Consider the following 20388-nt stretch of genomic DNA (forward strand, 5'->3'; position numbering starts at 1 on the left):
GCTGTGCTTGAAGTATAAATCCATAACAGTGAGAGGGCAAATCCTGGAGCTAGAAGCAAAATGAGTATACATACATCGTGGAGGCATTAAAAAAAAATGATTCCTTTTTGAAAAGGTGTGCATGAAGAAAGAAAATAATAGCAGTTGACCCTCTGGATGTGGAACCAATAAAGATGAAGAGCAGGTTTGGATGCTAGTCCATAGTCAGACACAATGGTGATTTTTCATTGTAGTTAAAGAGCATTACTCACCAAATTATATCTAGTTGAGACAGGTTCCCACAATTGATTTTCTGGACCACATATTCATAGGATGTTAGTAGGTATTCACTAAGGCTTGTGTTGTATCAATTTGTGTGGTATGTTGGGGGTTCCTAAGGCTACATCCATGTTCTTTCGTTCTCTATGAATACTCACAAGACAGTAGGAGTACTCACAACTGATTTGTTACACTGAAAGGATAAAAGTAAAGTGAGAAAAGAGGGAAGGTAGGAAGGATGAAGTCTGGAGGAAATCAGGTTTTAGCTTCCAAGAGTTCTCTCCTTATGGAATCACAATGTACTAAGTTCCTTGAGCACTAAATTGTGATAACGTGTAACTGTCACCAGAGAGATGTATCAGAGACTTGGTGCCTTAGATTTTTTATTGGGGGCTGGTCACTTAGGCATTCTCTGCCTGGCATGTACCAAAATTAAAGACTCTCAGAAGGAAAATAGATATTCAGCATAAACCACGTTGCACAAAGAGTTTAGGCAATGTGAGATACTCTTAGGGAATGTTAGGAATCCTCCAGCGCAATCCAAGTACCCAGATACCGATCAAGAGCCAGGCTAGTAACCAGGCCTCTTTATAGATCGCACTCTCAGCTCTATATTAAACTTTTCTGCACACGTGACGTCAGAAAACAGTGCCTTCATTTTGGTTTGGTTTGGTTTTTGTCTTTTTGCTGTCATAAGATACCATAATAGGTTATCAGGGAATTTGTAACAGAAAACTCAGTAGATGAAAAAAAATGATTTGTCATCCTCAACCCATAAGACAGCAGGTATGGCTTATTGGTTTAAAGTTACTGAGAAACAGGATGGATACTACACAGCTGAAAATTTCTCTCCATAAAGTATTATTAATTATAAAAGGAAATAGTAGGTATATCATGGAGTAGGTATATCATGGAGAAATCTGGTGAATACTGTCTTAGCCAAGATGTTCGTATCATTGATAATAGAACAAACCAACATTTTAAGTCCCCTGATATGATGTCGCTTCACTATAATTACTGCCAAAAAAATACACAATTAAATCTGATCATGAGGGAATATCAGATAAACCCAAATTGACAAGACAGTTTCCTGCTTCACAATTACCTGACTGTAGGGAGCATAATTGATTAAAGGCTCCCACTGCTGTGTTCTAAAATCCACCACCACATTTGCATGGAGGTGTCTTACCATGATTGCTCCCAATCAACACAATAAAAATCCTAAGATGGGCCATTCTTGGAGGCTGGGACTCCTGGCTATCCAATGACTTTTTTTCAGGGACTCCCTGACAGCTTTGAAGAACTTTACTTAGCTTACAAGGCAGTTTCCCAATGTTTATAGCAGCAACGTCCACAATAACCAAACTATGGAAAGAGCTGTTGACAGATGAATGAATAAAGAAGAGGTGGTATATATATATATATATATATATATATATATATATATAATGGAATATTACTCAGCCATCAAAAAGAAGGAAATCTTGCCATTTACAACCACGTGGATGGAACTAGAGGGTATTACGCTAAGTGAAATAAGTCAGAGAAAGACAAATACCATATGATTTCACTCATATGTGGAATTTAAGAAACAAAACAGATGAACATAGGGGAAGGGAAAGAAAAATAAAATAAGATGAAATCAAAGAGGGAGACAAACCATAAGAGACTCTTAATTCTAGGGAACAAACAGTATTGCTGGAGGGGAGTTGGGTGGGGTGATGGGGTAACTAGATGATGGGCATTAAGGAGGGCACTTGATGTAATGAGCACTGGGTGTTATATGCAACTGATGAATCATTAAATTCTACCCCTGAAACTAAAAAAATATGAATGTGCAAACAAAAAAAAAATTACAAGGCAGTCTAGTATGATCACCAAATCTTTCTTCCAAAATTCCTTCACTCAGGGTCACATTTGTACCATGATCTGATGGTTCTGACAACACCCTCCCCAAGCTCCCTGTCATTTTCTCTCATAGATATTAGCCCTCATAAAATATTTGTGGTTTTTTAAAAAACGATTTTATTATTTTTTTTTTTTGAGAGAGTGTGCACATGATCTGTGGGGGGGGGGGCAGGCACAGGGAGAAGCAGACTCCCTGCTGAGCAGGGAGCCCGATGCGGCACTGAAGTGCTGATGTGCTAAATCACTAAACTGTACACCTGAAACTAGTATTACACTGTATGTTTACTAACTGGAATTTAAATAAAAACTTAAAAAAGGATGTTATGGATGCAGAAAATGGAGTCCTCTAAAATAAATTAGATGGGTGGATAAATCTTAAAAGCATACACCTGAATGGAGAAAAACACCAGAATGAATTTTATGACACAGTATCATTTATGTAAATTGAAAACACATATGCAATCTCTCTCTCTGTCAAATAAATAAATAAGTCTTTAAAAAAAATCTTTAAAAAAATCTTTAAAAAAAAACTGCACACATTTTGCACAAAAACACACCCAAAAGGTAACATGCTAAACAAATTAGAATGATTGCTTGTGGGGTAGAGAAGGGAATGGAGGATATCATGGGGAAAAGGTGAATTAAATAAATAAAATGTTAAATTATGTTGTCATATTTTATCATACTACATTCAAGATTTCAGTTTACTTGTAGTGGGAAGAACTCCTGTGTCTGGTCTGTGTGCCATGTTGTATTAAGCCAGGCATGGCTCTTGGAGGATGATTTTCCAGAAGAATTTGGAACACAAAAAACAAAAAAGACACAAGGATCCCTTAATTATTGTTCCATTGAGTTATAGGTTTCAATGTTGCTGGGGCAATTAGCCAAATCCAAAGTAGTCCAAGTGTAGGGAAAATAATGTAATTTTCCATGAATTCAGTCTTATACTAAAAAAAAAAAAAGGAAGAAAAGCACATTATTTTAGAACTATTTAATAGTGATAACCAATAAATCAAATGCATGGGTCTTTTTTTATATCTGGATTCAATAAAATTAGTCTAAGTAGACACATTTAACACAATTGAAAAATTTTTTATCAGGGCTTGGGCATAAATTGTTATTAAATATTTTTACTTTTCTTAAATGTATAATTGTACAATATATTGAGGCTTTAAAAATGTTATCAGGGGCACCTGGCTGGTTCAGGTAGTGGAACATGTGACTCTTGATCTCCCAGTCATGAGTTCAAGATCCACGTTGGGGGTGGAGACTAATTTTTAAAAAAATGTTCTTATTAGTAAGAGATAGATACTAATGTATTTACTTGTGCAAGTACATCTCTGGGATTTGCTTTAAAATATTCAAGACAAAAATAAAAATTGAGAATATATTAGAGGAAATAAAATGATATTGGCCGGTTCAAGAAGGAATGAAAAATAAAGAGAAGGTGTACAAATTGGAAAAGAAAGAATAAAATTGTTGTTACTTACAATTAACATGATTAGGTGTATAGAAAGTCCAGATAAATGTGGCTTTAACATTGAAATTTATAGATGAGTTTGGCAAGTTTGCTGGATACAAGATCCAGTACAACTTTAAGTAGTTATAATCAGCATTGTGTTCTCATTCCCAATTTCAAAAGTGAAATTTCCGTCATTTCATCAAGTATTAATTTTATTATGTAAGTTTATATTTTTGTTTTTCTAGAAATATATTGATTTCATTTAAATTCACAAATACATTTTTATAAAGTTCACAGTATCATCGTAATATTTAGTGATGTTCTCTTTTTTATTTCTGATACTATTTTTCATATATGGTTTTTTTTCTTAGTCATTCTCACCATACTTTTATCAATTTTATTGCTTTATCCACAGGGTGATCTTTTGGCCTTTTGTGGGAGGGGAAGATCCACTTAATTTTGTTCGTATTTCATCAATCTGCTCTTATTTTCTTCTGCTTTCTTTAGTTTTGCTATTTGTTTATTCACTTTCTGAGACTGATGTTTTCAGGATGGATTTTCAGCTTCTCTTCTATTTTAATATATGCATTTAAGGCTCAACATTTCCTTCTATGTGTGTGTTAAAATCTCTAGTTCCGGGGCACTTAGGTGGCTCAGTCGGTTAAGTGTCTGACTCTTTTTTTTTTTTTTTTAAGATTTTATTTATTTATTTGAGAGAGAGAGAATGAGAGACAGAGAGCATGAGAGGGAGGAGGGTCAGAGGGAGAAGCAGACTCTCTGCAGAGCAGGGAGCCCGATGCGGGACTCGATCCAGGGACTCCAGGATCATGACCTGAGCCGAAGGCAGTTGCTTAACCAACTGAGCCACCCAGGCGCCCATAAGTGTCTGACTCTTGATTTGGGCTCAGGTTATGATCTCAGGGTGATGAGATGGAACCCTGCAAGGGGCTTCGCTCAGCAGGGAGGCTGCTTGAGATTCTCTCCCTCTCCCTCCGCCCCTCCCCTGCTCATGCACGTTCTAAAATAAATAAAATCTTTTTTTTTTTTTAAAAAACCCTCCAGTTCCAACTGAGTTTGAATCTTTCTCTTTGTAGTTCTGTCAATTTTCGCTTTATAAAGTATGAACTGAAGTTATTACTTTCTGGTACTTTGAAATTTTATCATTATGAAATGACCCTCTTTATGCCAAGTAATGCTTCCCCCCCACGAAGTTCTCTTGGCGTAATATTGACATCACAAATTCTACAATTATAGAAATAATTTGAGGCCCAGGATGATGACTGACATCTTCCTTTACAAAGGATTTTCACTTGCTTCTGCAAGGGTTGGAAGAGGCCAGCAATTCATTTTCACGCAATTTCAGGGATTGAGGTGATTTTAACATTTGCGTTTAGTTCCTGCCAAAGAAGGCCCAGTTTCCTTTTGCTCTTATTCCTGTGGTGAAGCTCTTTGGGGTTTACCAGGAAGCCTCTGTGGTAGGCAACGGATTTACGTTGTTTCAGCCCCTCGAGCTTATCTAAAGTGGTACTCAGCTTCTCAGCCTTTCGATGAACAGAATCTACCCTCTTCTACGTGCTAGAATAGCAAGACCTCCGCCCAGACCTTCTTAGGGATTCCGGGAAGTGAAAACCAGGAGCTTAGAGTAGTCAGGCATTTCCGCATAAGGGGAGCAGCTTTGTCTGTTTTCCGGTCCCACAGTTGGTGAAGGGTAATAGGGAGGGCGGTGCTGCTGCCTATCGCCTCCCGCCCCAGGCAGTCGGGAACCTGTTGTGGTCCAGAGCTCCTAGTAGTCACATCCCGCAGCTACAGTGAGGCGGGTCTGTAAACGTCCCCCCACCCCCACCCCCGCCGCGGGATTCTGGGAAGTGTAGTCCAGGAGCTCCGTGTAGTCGCAGGTACCTCCAATTCAAGACGGTGGTGCTGTGGAGTTCTGGGAAGTGTAGTCCAGGAGCTCCGTGTAGTCGCAGGTACTTCCATTGAAGAAGGTGGGTCTCGGGAATTCTGGGAAGTGTAGTCCAGGAGTGCCGGTTGGTCGCAGGCACTTCCGCCCCAGGAGGACGCCGTAGCAGCCATCTTTTCCCTGATTATAGTGTTTCAGGTCCGCTGTCCACGACCCATTCAAACTTCTCCCGAAAACGCACCTGGGTCCCGCAGCCACCAGCATTTCATTTGGGGAGAAAGAGGAAGAGCGGCTAAAAACGGAGGTTTGATAGCCCAGGGTAGGGATTCGCGTTCTCCTGGGCGGAACTTCTTTGCGCGTTGGGGACCTGCCCTGGATGGGGCGGGCTCTGGTTGTGCTGCTCCGGGTTTAAGGGTCTCCCGGGCTCTCTGCACCCCTGTCCTGGCTCCCCACCTGCGAGCTAGCCGTCTTCATACGGGTGGGTTACTGGGTAGGCTACTTAATCCCTCTGTGTCTTGGTTTGCTGTTCTGTAAAAGGGAAGTAAAAGTAATACCTTCCTAATACAGTGTTGTGAGGAAAGAAGCGAGGTAGTACAAGTAAAAGGTTTATAACTGCCTGGCAGGAGACTTCTTGTTACTGATACTGCTGTAATTATCCGAGAAGCGCCCATTTCTCAGTGAGGTTCTGTGAGCCCAGGCAGCTGAATTGTCCTGGACTCCTGACCTTTTTTTGGAAGGAGAGTTGCTTCTAGCTGGTACTGGGGAGTGTGATTTATCGGGAACGGAAACACAAATCTGGTATTTATCGCAACCTCCTTTCCTTCCCCAGCCCTGACTTCTCAAAAAGCGCTGCGCGGAGGAGGAGGCATCAGCTCCGCGTGAGGAGGACTTGGCATTCTTCTACTGAGATAGTCGCGTAAATTGGAGAATGCGTGGCACACGCACTTGAGTAGTGATTGTAGCTGAGCCTTAGTTGCTAAGTTCGATTCTAAAAGCTTTACGCGGGCGCCTGGGTGGCTCAGTTGGTTAAGCGACTGCCTTCGGCTCAGGTCATGATCCTGGAGTCTTGGGATCGAGTCCCGCATCGGGCTCCCTGCTCGGCGGGGAGTCTGCTTCTCCCTCTGACCCTCCTCCCTCTCATGCTCTCTGTCTCTCATTCTCTCTCTCTCAAATAAATAAATAAAATCTTTAAAAAAAATAAAAAAAATAAAAGCTTTACGCAAATGAACACATTTCCGTCACACAGTGGCTCTGCTAAGTGGTACTGCTGTTTTTCCTACTTTATTTTATTGTTTTAAAGATTCATTTTATTTAGAGAGAGACAGCACGAGCTGGGGAGGGGCAGAAGCAGAGGGAGACGGAGAGGAAGAGAATCTCAAGCAGACTCCCCACTGCGAAGCCCTACATGGGGCTGGATCCTATGACCCAGAGATCATGACCCAAGTGGACACCAAGAGCCTGATGCTTAACCCACTGAGTCACCCTGGTGCCTGTCAATTACTTAAGTTTGGCCTGTTTGCTCTGTTAGTGACCGTCAGCCAAAACCTCCCAGGAACATACCTGTAATCAAAGAGTTAAGTTTGCTTTAGCTTGCTGAAGCAAAGAAGCCCACACACCCAGGTGTCTGGGTAAAAGGCTATTAGGTGGGGCTGCTTATAGGGTTTTGGCTTATGTTAGCTGAGTTGGGGAGTTTTAAGCAGTGAGGATTTGTTCTGGTTCGCATGCTGTTCGAAAGCAGAAGCAAGTTGATGACTGGATGTTGTAATTATTTTTAGCTAGTAGATGGGAGAAACAAGATGAGACTTCAGTTGTCACTATTAATAAAGTAGTCAGTCACTCATGTTGGGGGGGCCAGTTCTTGGGTTTGTTTTTTTTTTCCTGTCATTGTAGAATGTCTTTGTCTCTGTGTTACGGAGTCTCTTGTCCTTTTCTTGTTCATCACGATCACTGGGACTGAGTGGCCCTGTCAGATTCTCGCTGATTAGTGGGAAACACCAAGTTCTAGCTGTTGGTCCTGCTAGCTTCCAGTGCCATTTTTGGGGTCTTGCATACTTGTATTTTTTTTTTTTTTTTTTTTGCTGAACCATTTGAGGGCAAGCTAGAAACTGATCAAAATGGAATTAATTACATTGATAACACACTGGTATCTAATCCACAGCCCATATTCAGTTTTCCCAGTTTCCCCAATAAAGTCTCTGAGAGCAGTTTTCTTTTTCTAGTTCAGGGTCCAGTCCTGTGATATGCATTAAACTTAGTTTTTATTTCATTAATCTCCTTTAATCTGGAATGATTCCAGAGCACTTGGCTGGTCCAGTGGTAGGGCACGCGACTCTTGATCTCCGGGTTGTGAGTTTGAGCTCCCATTGGATATAAAGATTACTTAAAACAAAACAAAACAAAAAAATAGAATGAATCCTCTGACTTTATTTAGCTCATGATATTCACGAAGAATATTGGCAAATTATTTTGTAGAATGTCCCTCTTTTTTTGGTTTATGTGATGTTTATGATTAGGTTCAGGCTCTGCATTAGCAGCAGGGATGCTACAGAAGTAAGTGGTGAGGCCCCTTCTCAGTGCATCATGGGAAGTACGTGTCCGTTTGTGGGTTTGTCCCAATTGCTGGTTTCAACTTTGTTTTCTTCGGTAAGGTATCTGCCAGTTAATATTTTGAGACCACGTGACTATCTTACTTTTTCCCAAACTTTCACCATTTTTTTAGCTTCCATTGATGATTATCTGAACTGTCTTTCATTCTACATTTTTTGGTTTGCCTTCTGCTATCGGGGGAACTTTCTCTTCTCACTTGTTTATTTCTTATACATTCCTTTATTTATAACAATATGTTTACAACTCAGATGCCTGTCTTTTTTATTTAACTTAGGTATGGACTGTCATCCTGTTTTTTTGTTGTTGCAACATCTTGGGCTTGATTAGTTTTCTTTACCTCAATGCCTACCTGTCAAAAGTGCACACTTCCTGCTTAGAAAGAAACTTCACTTATTTTTATACCTTTTTATAAAAAGTTGGCCATGTCAATTTAGATATTATTGTTGAGGTAACAAATTATCAGGAAGACAGCCAGAGATTTTGAGCAGTCCCTGACTCATGACATGACAGAGCAACAACCTGTGAACTCCACATATTTTAACAATATTCTCTTGGTAGAAATCACATTTATAGGGATAATTTCAAACTATAGAATATCATTCTGCAGTTGGAAAGAAATAGAAACTGAGAGTGCTCTGATAGCTTCCTACCTTACAGCAATCCCATGAGGTTGATACCATTGTTCTCCCCCACTTGCAGGTGACAGAACTGAGGCAAAGAGATGTTAATCATCTTCCCAAGATGACACTGCTAGTGAATAGCCTAGCCAGGACTTCAGCCCGTGCATATTGACCCCGAAGCCTTCTCTTACTGCTGTTGTCTCAGTTTATACCCTGCCCAGAATAAGAATTACTACTGCAGAAGCTACAGGCACACTGGGACGGGGCCATTTATGTGGTTGGGCAGGTTGGTCCTCGAACTCCTACTGAAAGGGGTCAGGGGGGGTATCTGGTACGCATGCTGAGTTCTGCTCATCACGCCATGTTCACCTGCACTGTCCCATAGGTTACTGACATACTTGACGAGTTTCCATTGACTTTTTTCTCCTTTCCCAGTCTATCTTTCTAGGATTCTGTTTCCCCAGAAGGAAAGAGAATATGAACATGTTCAAGGTGAGTAGAGCTTGCCTTTCTTACTGTTAAAAATGTCATTTTAGGGGCACCTGGGGAGCTCAGTTGGTTAAGCATCTGCCTTTGGCTCCGGTTGTGATCTCTGGGTCCTGGGATCGAGCCCCACATTGGGCTCCCTGCTCGTTCTCTCTCTCTCTCTCTCTCAAATAAATAAATAAAATCTTTAAAAAAAAAATGTCATTTTAGTCCTCAGAGACTGGACACAAGTTCTCTTTTAAGGAGAGTGCATCTGAGGACTTGTTGAGTGTGTCAGGTGCTTTTTTCTTTATGACTTTTAAGTTTAATTGGTTTTGGTTTTAGCTTTTATTTCATCATTTTTTTAATCTCACAAGTAAAAGTAGAAAACTTGGGGTGCCTGGGTGGCTCAGTCGTTAAGTGTCTGCCTTTGGCTCAGGTCATGATCCCAGGGTCCTGGGATCAAGCCCCGCCTTGGGCTCCCTGCTCAGCGGAAGGCCTGCTTCTCCCTCTCCCACTCCCCCTGCTTGTGTTCCCTCTCTCGCTGTGTCTTTCTCTGTCAAATAAATAAATAAAATCTTTAAAAAAAAAAAAAGTAGAAAACTAAATAGAAATGAAAATAATCTTGCACTTCACTACTTCCGTGTATTTGTATTCATAACATAGATACAGCTTTATTTCTTTTAAGATTTTTTAAAAATCTTTCATGTCTTTATTTTGTTTTATTTATTTTTTACTTTTTAAGTTTTGTTTTATTTTTTTTAAATGGAAGCGTAGTTGACATATTAGTTTCAGGTGTATAATACAGTGACTTGACAATTAGATGCATTGCAAAATGCTCACCATGATAAGTGTAATTACAGTCTGTCACTGCACAAAGTTATTGTATTATTATTGATTATATTCCCTATGCTGTACTTTTCATCCCCTGACTTATTTTATAGCTGGAAGTTTGTACTTTTTTTCCTTCTCACCTGTTTGTCGATCCCCCAACCCCATAACATACACTTGAATCTTTTTTTTTCATTTAATACTATGCAACAATTTTTTTTAAGTTTTTATTTTTTAAAAGTCTCTCCTGATTTAACCTATTTCTCAAAAAACAGTCCTGAAAATTACTGCCTTTTTTTTTTGTCCTTAACAAGTACTCAAAATTGAAGAGGTATGTTTTATATCTGGTGCATTGGATGTTTTTTGGTAGGATATTCAAATATGGCACAGTGCGTCAGGATGAGACTTCAGCTTCACAAGAAAAGATACTGTTAGAAGCTTTTTTTTTTTTTTTTTTAAAGATTTATTTATTTATTTGAGAGAGCGAGAATGAGAGAGAGTACATGAGAGGGGGGAGGGTCAGAGGGAGAAGCAGGCTCCTCCCTGAGCAGGGAGCCCGATGCGGGACTCGATCCCGGGACTCCAGGATCATGACCTGAGCGGAAGGCAGTTGCTTAACCAACTGAGCCACCCAGGCGCCCCTGTTAGAAGCTTTCTAATTAAAGAGCTAGACTCATGCCTAAGTCACATTCATGCCTAAGTCACAAACCCTATGTGTATTTTATTTACTGTTTTTTTCCTTAGTGTATTTTTTTATTATTATTTATTTCTTAAAAATTTTATTTATTTGAGAGAGAGTGAGCACGAGCAGGGGGAGGGCAGAGGGAGAGGGAGAAGCAGGCTCCCTGCTAAGCAGGAAGCCTGACATGGGCTCAGATCCAGGACCCCGGGATCATGACCTGAGCTGAAGGCAGATGCTTAACCAACTGAGCCACCCAGGTGCCCCCAGTGTATTTTTTTTTTAATCAAAGTAATACATAACCTTAGTTTAAAAAATCCAGGGGTACTAAAGGACTTGTCGCTCACTGCATTGACACCTCAGAACAATTTTATAAAGAGGTGCTTGGTTTTATCTTCATTTTATTTATTTTTTTAAAAGATTTTATTTATTTGAGAAAGAGAGCATGAGCCTGCGAGCGCTCAAGCCGGGCAGGGGCAGAGGGGGGAGGGGCAGAGCAAGAGGGGGAAGCAGACTCCCTGCTGGGCAGGGAGCCTGACCTGGGGCTCGATCCCAGAACCCTGAGATCATGACGTGAGCCGAAGGCAGACACTTAACCAACTGAGCCACCCAGGTGCCCCTATCTTCATTTTAGATACAAAGACAAGCAGTTGTGAAAAAGACATCTGCTTAAATTCACACACAACACCAGAGATCTGGGGTCAGAGTATGGTATTCAAGTGAAGACAGATGCAGGAGGAGAGAGAGTTTCTCATTCAGTGACCTGGCATGCCCTTTTGGTTTATTTCCACAAAGAACGCCACTCTGACGTGGTTCCCACTTCAGTGGGCAGGCAGGTGCTATCAAACACTGCTGGGGCTAAACTGTTCAGTGTTTCTGGGGTAATTGGCAGTGTTAATTAAAAAGTAAAACCTTTTTAGTTTAGGATGCAGCTGTTAGAATTCTAGGGAGTTTGCTTATTACAGTGCTCACTGAGAGGGCCAGGTAAATAGAGCTTTCTTTTCCAGAGCAGCACTTTGGATGAGGCTGAGGAAGATCGGTGTGTGGCATCAGCAGGAGAGAAGGAGAAGGGCTGGGAAATCTACAGATTGCTCAGGGGCCAGAGCACCTCCCCACCCTTCATCCCCACCTGTCCCCACCCGTCCCCACCCATCCTCCCACCTCTCGCAGTGGACCTTGGGTATAAGATTGAGCTTGTATGTGTTTGTTGTAGGAGACGGTGACGTTCAAGGACGTGGCGGTGGCCTTCACAGAGGAGGAGCTGGGACTGCTGGACTCTGCCCAGAGGAAGCTATACCAGGACGTCATGTTAGAAAACTTCAGGAACCTGGTCTCAGTGGGTGAGAACAGCCTCCCTCTGGAGGATCTTTGTCACCTTGGGGTTTTAAGGCTTTGGGGCTCTTGAAATGGTTCCCTGAGTTTGGGGATTGGACTTTGCTAATTTCTGTGGGACACAGGATGTTTCTGATCTTTCTGAACAGGATCTTTCAGGTCTTTTTCATTTGGGTTTTTGTAAAGGGCTATAAATGGACAGTATACTGCTACACCTTGTCAATTTGATTTCAGATTTCACTCCTATCGCATTAGTGAATTCTAAAACTGATTTATTGAATTCTATGAGCAGTTTTGAATGAAATCAATAGGAGAGAATATCAGAACTTCTTCGGACACATTGCAGCAAAAAACTGGTTGATTGCATGAGTGTGTGAGGGCCACTGGGAGATTCAGTGAAAACAGACATGGGTTAGAAATAGGTCATTCAAACTTTCTTTGGATAGTACATATGTCTATGTATGTAGTTGGGTCATGAAGTAAGTGCTATTTCTTCAATGGGTCATGATTAAAAAAAGGTTTGAAAAACACATTTTCGATACCTTGAAAATGCAGTTGGAACTCAAATTTCCAGTAAATTTTAGTTCTAGCATGTTCATTTTATTTATTTATTTTTTAACATACCTACTTGCAATTTTAATTAACAGTTATCAAAAAACAGATTTATATACTTGGTAAGGCCCTTTTTTTTTTTTAAGATTTTATTTATTTATTTGATAGAGAGACACAGCGAGAGAGGGAACACAGGCAGGGGGAGTGGGAGAGGGAGAAGCAGGCTTCCCGTGGAGCAGGGAGTCCGACGTGGGGCTCAATCCCAGAACCCCGGGATCATGACCTGAGCTGAAGGCAGACGCTTAACGACTGAGCCACCCAGGCGCCCTGAAGGCCCTTGTTTTAATATAAGTACAAACCTTGAGGATATATTTTTTGAAGTCGGCTTCACTTTATAGACTGATAAATCCACTGTCCAAAAGTCACAGTGTTGCTTTTATTACTAATCCATCCATATAATTAAATCCATGTGGAGGGGCGCCTGGGTGGCTCAGTTGCATTCATTTTAACTCGTGATTTTGCATGTTCTCAGGACATCAGCCCTTTAAACGAGATCAATGGCACATAGAAAGAGAAGAGAGGCTCTGGTTGATGAAGACAGCAACCCAGATAGAGAGAAATGTAGGTAAGAACGAAGCAACTGTGCGTTGTCACAGTTACCTGTCCATCTGTTTTGTTTCTCGCCACCTGTGTGCTGTCGCCTGTGTCCAGGTGCCAACCCTCTGTCCTGGATTATTGCAGAAGTCTTTGCAGTGGTGCCTGCCCCCACCCTTCTTCGGTCTGTGCTTTAAGTAGCGGCCTGAGGGATCCTTTATGACTTTAAGTCCGATTATGTTAGTCTTCTGTTCAAAATTCTCTTACGGTTTCTTTAGAATAAAAACCACTTAAAGCAGCTTCTAGAGTCCTCTGTGGTCTGCTCCCACGGCGTGTCTAAATACATCTGTCCTTCCTCTTGCTCCATTTTTTCTGCCTACGGTGTCTTCCCTGCCATTTCTCAGACCTGCGAAGGAAGCTTCTGCCTCAGAGCCCTTCACTTGTTCCTCTCTGCCCGGAAGTCTCTCACCTGTAACCCTTCAGGCCCCTTCTTTACTTCTTTCAGGTCACTCAGTTCTCATCTCATGTGAGGACTCTGACCACCCTGTTGAAAATGCCATTCTCTCTTGACTCTCTCTGCGCTGCCTTATTTTGGGTGATCATCGTCTCACATATTTTTATTCATTTGTTTATTTTATCTTTGTCTCCTCACTGGAGTGTAATCTTCAAGAGTAGAGGAATTTTGTTTGTTTTGTTGATTGTTCACTATCCTCAGTGCTTAGAATAGTCCTGGTACATGGCAGGGGCTCTGTAAATCTTTGTTGAATAAATAGGAAAGCCTGCCCTCCACGGAAATAGCTAAGAGGTGAACAGATCCATGTGAAGAAGGGATATTGCAAAATATTTTTTGTCTTTAAATGAATTCTTAACCTAATTCTAATTTCTCGGCTGCCTATGGTATATGTGTGTGTGTTTGCCTTTCTGTACGAGTCGACCCGCACCAGCTCGTGCAGAGCCCTGTGCAGAATGTGTAGCACTGTCGTTGTAACCAAATCGAACACCATTCTTTCCCTGTGACCTTCCTTTAGTAGCAGAGCATACTCATCTGGGGAGGAGATTCTTTTTTGGTAGAGGATTCTTTGGTCCACTTCTTAGGCAGCTCCCCCAGAGGAGGGAAAAAAATTCACCTTCCATATCTCTTATATCAGGGAATGGAAGGTCTCAGAAAATAGCCAGCTTGTGAGTTAGCCTTTCCCTTAAAAGATTTGCCCAGCCACGTCCCATTTGCTTCTTCCGAAATGCACATACGGAATCATAAATGGATCTTACGTCGTATCCTCAGATGTAGTGTTGGTGTATAGATGTAAATATACGACTTTCGAAAGCATTTCATACGATGACAGCTTTACTGCTTGAGAATCATCTAAACATTCCCTAATAGTTCCTAGTCTGTTTCTTCTAAACATCGTAAGTGATGGAATTTATTTCCCAGCTCACCAATAAACTGCATTCTGCACTTAGAAACAGTCATTTTAAGGGGAACCCTCCTACACTGTTGGTGGGAATGCAAGCTGGTGCAGCTACTCTGGAAAACAGTATGGAGGTTCCTCAAAAAGTTGAAAATAGAGCTACCATACGATCCAGCAATTGCACTACTGAGTATTTACCCCAGAGATACAAAAGTAGGGATCCGAAAGGGTACGTGCACCCCGATGTTTATAGCAGCAATGTCCACAATAGCCAAACTGTGGAAAGAGCCAAGATGTCCATCGACAGATGAATGGATAAAGAAGATGTGGTGTATATATATATATATACATACACACAATAGAGTATTATGCAGCCATCAAAAGGAATGAGATCTTGCCATTTGCAATGACGTGGATGGAACTGGAGGGTATTATGCTGAGCGAAATAAGTCCAACAGAGAAAGACATATATCATATGACCTCACTGATATGAGGAATTCTTAATCTCAGGAAACAAACTGAGGGTTGCTGGAGTGGGGGGTGGGGTGGGAGGGATGGGGTGGCTGGGTGATAGACACTGGGGAGAGTATGTGCTCTGGTAAGCGCTGTGAATTGTGTAATACTGTTGAATCACAGACCTGTATCTCTGAAACAAATAATACATTATATGTTAAGAAAAAAAAAAAGAAGAAGATAGCAGGAGGGGAAGAATGAAGGGGGGAAATCGGAGGGGGAGACGAACCATGAGAGACGATGGACTCTGAAAAACAAACTGAGGGTTCTAGAGGGGAGGGGGGTGGGAGGATGGGTTAGCCTGGTGATGGGCATTAAGGAGGGCACGTTCTGCATGGAGCACTGGGTGTTATGCACAAACAATGAATCATGGAACACTACATAAAAAACTAATGATGTAATGTATGGTGATTAACATAACAATAAAAAATTAAAAAAAAAAAGAAAGAGTCATTCTTGTTGAAGGCCAATGTATCTATATCCAAAAATTTTCCACACTATTTTCAAAGAGACAGCATTCTTTCCTGACCTCTAAATTTGACTCCTTTTGGGGCGCCTGGGTGGCTCAGATGGTTAAGCCTCTGCCTTGGGCTCAGGATCGAGCCCCACATCGGGCTCCTGGCTCAGCGGGGAGTCTGCTTCTCCCTCTCCCTCTGCCTCTCCCCCTGCTCATGCTCTCTCTGTATTTCTGTGTCTCAAATGAATAAGTAAAATCTTAAAAAAAAAAAATTTGATTCCTTTTGAGGTGGGGGCAGGCATTTAGAGAGACAGTACAGAAGCCTCAGAAGGATCTGGTGTATGGATCTTCATGCTTTCCTTTCTTTAGCACGCTTGATTTTCTCCTCAGTACCCCTGGTATACTGCTGTCTGTGGTGTAGCCTTTCACCTTCTTAGCAAACTGTATTTTCCCATTCTTGTCCTATTTCACATACCTTACTTATAAAAGCTCTTTTGCTACTCTGACTTGTATACACTTGAACTGGGATTTAGAATTCTAGATAATCTCAGACATCAGACTGGGATCCATCTATGCATGCATTTCTTGAACACCTACTAACTGCTAGGCACTGTTAAAAGCTGTCAACACTGCAAAATGCTTGTCCTTATTGATACTGTGCTATGGTGGGAAAGACACGTAATTTTTGAAAAATGACTTAAATCGTGTGTCGGATGGCAGTAATTTTGTTTTTGTTGGATTTCATTAATGCTAAGTGGTCGGTTTCCATCACTATATAAGCCGGAGTATTTCATATATGGTGAAAAAGATAAGCTGAACCATCCTGAGGTTCATTAAAGTCTCGTACTGTGTCCTAAGTATGAAATCTTGACTCTTTGAACAAAGTTTTCACTTGTCCACATCTCTGAATTCTGTCCCTATAGGAGGGAACGATCAAAGTGAGCTGAGGACCGTTCAAGACAGAGGACCACATGAAGAGCTTTCCTGCTGGCAAATCTGGCAACACATTGCAAATGACCTATCCAGATGTCAAAACTCCATGATAAATAGTTCTCAGCTTCACAAACAAGGTGATTCCCCCTGCCAGCTTGGGGCAGGACTCGCTATTCAAACTTCTGAAGATGAGAACTGTATACTAAATTGTAAAGTGGATGGTCCTAATGGTACTGAAAGCTCAGACTTTCCAATTTTGAGAGCCCAGGACTCATGGAGGAAAACTTCTTTGACTGAGTCACAGAGTTATCGGAATAGATACCAACAAATTTCCATGAAGAATAAGCTATGTCAGTGTAAACAGGATGTTGATCCCATCAGTTGGATTTCACATCACCTAGATCCTGGAATACACAGAAGTGACCAATCTTATAGCGACGATGATTGTGAGAAAGACAGCATGAAGATTTCAACATTGGACCAGGATAGTATGACTCACACAGGACAAAAACCTTATGAGTGTAATGAATGTGAAAAATCCTTCAGTGATCTCTCTACCTTTGATCTTCCTCAGCAGTTACACTCAAAAGTGAAGTCTCATACCTGTAGTGAATGTGGAAAAGGCTTCCGTTATAGCTCAGTTCTTCGTATTCATCAGAGAGTTCATGTGGAAGAGAAAGGCTATAAGTGTGGTGAGTGTGGTAAGGAATTCAGTCAGAGCTCACTTCTGCAAACCCATCAGAAAGTCCACACTGTAGAGAAGCCATTTAAATGTGAGGAGTGTGGGAAGGGCTTTGGTCGTAGATCAGCACTTACTGTTCATTGCAAAGTCCACACAGGAGAGAAGCCTTATCATTGTGAGGAGTGTGGGCGGGCCTTCAGTCAGGCCTCTCATCTCCAGGACCATCAGAGAGTCCACACTGGGGAGAAACCATTCAGATGCGATGCATGTGGTAAAAGCTTCAGTCGGAATTCACATCTTCAATCCCATCAGAGAGTCCACACGGGAGAGAAACCATACAAATGTGAGGAGTGTGGGAAGGGCTTCATTTGTAGCTCAAATCTATACATTCATCAGAGGGTCCACACAGGAGAAAAACCCTACAAATGTGAGGAATGTGGTAAAGGCTTTAGTCGGCCTTCAAGTCTTCAGGCCCATCAGGGTGTTCACACTGGAGAGAAATCCTACATATGTAATGTGTGTGGTAAAGGCTTTACTCTGAGTTCAAATCTTCAAGCACATCAGAGAGTCCACACAGGAGAGAAGCCATACAAATGCGATGAGTGTGGGAAGAGCTTCAGGAGGAACTCCCATTATCAAGTTCATCTGGTAGTCCACACAGGGGAGAAACCCTATAAATGTGAGGTATGCGGAAAGGGCTTCAGTCAGAGTTCATATCTTCAAATCCATCTGAAGGCACACAGTGTAGAGAAACCTTACAAGTGTGAGGAGTGCGGGCAGGGCTTCAATCAGAGTTCCCGACTTCAGATTCACCAGCTGATCCATACTGGCGAGAAACCGTACAAATGTGAAGAGTGTGGGAAGGGATTCAGTCGTAGAGCAGATCTCAAAATTCACTGCAGAATCCACACAGGAGAGAAACCATATAATTGTGAGGAGTGTGGGAAAGTATTCAGGCAGGCCTCAAATCTTCTGGCCCATCAGAGAGTCCATAGTGGAGAGAAACCATTCAAATGTGAGGAGTGTGGGAAGAGTTTTGGTCGCAGTTCACACCTTCAAGCCCATCAGAAAGTCCACACGGGAGAAAAGCCGTACAAATGTGAGGAGTGTGGGAAGGGCTTCAAATGGAGCTTGAATCTTGACATGCATCAGAGGGTCCACACAGGAGAAAAACCCTACAAGTGTGGGGAGTGTGGTAAGCACTTCAGTCAGGCCTCAAGTCTTCAGCTTCATCAGAGCGTCCACACTGGAGAGAAACCTTACAAGTGTGACGTGTGTGGTAAGGTCTTCAGTCGCTCTTCACAGCTGCAGTCTCATCAGAGAGTTCACACAGGGGAGAAACCTTACAAGTGTGAGACGTGTGGTAAGAGCTTCAGCTGGCGATCAAATCTTACCATTCATCACAGAATCCATGCTGGTGATAAATCCTATAAAAGTAATAGGAGTGGGAAGAACATCAGAGAGTCCACCCAGGGAAATAGTTGTATAAAATGATTTTTTAAAAGAAAACCCAAGTGTCATGTGAATTCTTCCAATCATGAAGTTCAAAAGAAAAAATCATTTATTTCACGAAAGTCAATGTTTGAGCCACCGCTTAACATACCCCAGTAGTCAGAAGGCCACACAGCAGAGAACACTTGAAAGTGGCATAGTAAGGTACGGTTTGAACTTTGACCTTTATTAAATACTACTCAGGGGAGAGGCTTTGGAAAGGATGAGTTTTATCAGGCCTTGTAGAAAAGTATGATGGACACACTAAAATTAATGCCCATTAGAATGTAAGCTCCATAAATGCAGAGACTTGTTCTCTACATAGTCTTAACATTGCCAGGTACTTGGGAGGTGCTCAATATTTGTTAAATTAATAAATGGGGGAAATGTATATTTGAAAATTGTGTTGAGATCACCTCCAGAATTTCATAAAAATTTGTATTCAGAACGGGTAACCTACGTGTGGCCTTAATAAAATTAATTCAGGGAGACAGTTGAAAGGCGAGAAAACTACTCAGTACTGCAGTCTGTCCCAGCCTCTTACCAAGTTGGGTCTTATCTTGGACTTTGAATTTACACTGCGTAAAATCAGTGGATAGTCATCTTTTGTGACAGCATAGACTGAAAATTGATTGCTAATCCTACAATAAGCCATTACACTGTTTATTTTATTTTATTTATTTATTTTTTTTTTTTAAAGATTTTTATTTATTTGTTTAACACAGAGCACAAGTAGGCAGAGCAGCAGACAGAGGGAGAGGGAGAAGCAGGCTCTCCGCCGAGCAGGGAGCCCGATGCGGGGCTCGATCCCAGGACCCTGGGATCATGACCTGAGCCGAAGGCAGCCACTTAACGACTGAGCCACCCAGGCGCCCCTACACTGTTTATTTTAATTCTCAAGAATGTCAAGGCAGGGGTTTAAGTGTCAAAGTTATACTAATGACATACATTTCTTAGTAAATGTTGAATTGATCGTTGGTTTCTTATTCTCCACATTTCCATCCAGACTGGATGTGATTGCCTTCTAAATAAGGGTTTTAGCATTACTTTCATTGAAACTTCTTAGGTAGGGACGCCTTGGTGGCTCAGTCAGTTAAGCGTCTGCCTTCAGCTCAGGTCATGATTCTGGGGTCCTGGGATTGAGTCCCGCATCGGGCCTCTTGCTCAGTGCGGAGCCTGCTTCTCCCTCTGCCTGCTGCTCCCCCTGCTTGTGTTCTCTCTCTGACAAGTAAATGATTAAAACTTCAGGAAAAAAAAAAAACAACAAAAAACTTCTTGGGTAGAGAGGCTATTTGAAGTAGATTACTTTTGTCAAGTTCTTTACCCTATTACTCCCTCTCCCCAGGAGTAGAAAGAAGAAAAAGTTATTTGTTGGAATGTGGTAATTTTATCAAACACGTTGGTTAGTGGGGCATGACTGACTTTCACACCTTTTCCTAGCAGTGGATCTGACACTGGGCTCGATCTCACAACCCTGAGATCATGATCTGAGCTGAAATCAAGAGTTGGACGATTTAAAAAAAAAGAGTTGGGCGATCTAACTGGATGAGCCACCCAGGTACCCGAAATAATTGCTTTTTGAAAGTTGGTCAGTATGTATCAAAATCCAGAATGTGGAATCCCTTTCATCAGGAGATGGTAGAATAAGAATTTATGATTAGGAGATTCAAATAGGAGAAGAAGATCAGTAGCACA

At 41.6% G+C, this 20388-nt stretch overlaps 2 protein-coding genes across 14 annotated transcripts in view; both read left to right on the forward strand.

The window, feature by feature from the left end:
- Positions 1 to 20388, forward strand: part of ZNF227 (zinc finger protein 227) — a 72272-nt gene that overhangs the window by 19737 nt on the left and 32147 nt on the right. The gene's annotated exons all lie outside the window — the stretch shown is intronic.
- Positions 5687 to 18711, forward strand: LOC118536638 (uncharacterized). 13 transcript variants are annotated; one of them, XM_078062592.1, is made up of 7 exons: positions 5687 to 5832; positions 6358 to 6789; positions 8835 to 9247; positions 11738 to 11769; positions 11944 to 12070; positions 13147 to 13239; positions 16511 to 18711. In XM_078062592.1, the coding sequence occupies exons 5-7, from the start codon at positions 12037 to 12039 to the stop codon at positions 18694 to 18696; spliced, it is 2313 nt and encodes a 770-aa protein (XP_077918718.1). In that variant the 5' UTR covers positions 5687 to 5832; positions 6358 to 6789; positions 8835 to 9247; positions 11738 to 11769; positions 11944 to 12036; the 3' UTR covers positions 18697 to 18711. The 13 variants fall into 13 exon arrangements, with proteins under 13 accessions (XP_077918718.1, XP_077918713.1, XP_077918712.1 ...); XM_078062587.1 differs by lacking the exon at positions 11738 to 11769 and having other exon boundaries at positions 8835 to 9041; positions 9191 to 9247; XM_078062586.1 differs by lacking the exon at positions 11738 to 11769 and having other exon boundaries at positions 5687 to 5847.

Source organism: Halichoerus grypus, chromosome 15 (genome assembly GCF_964656455.1).
Source record: "Halichoerus grypus chromosome 15, mHalGry1.hap1.1, whole genome shotgun sequence".
In the NCBI taxonomy this organism is placed as follows: domain Eukaryota; kingdom Metazoa; phylum Chordata; class Mammalia; order Carnivora; family Phocidae; genus Halichoerus; species Halichoerus grypus.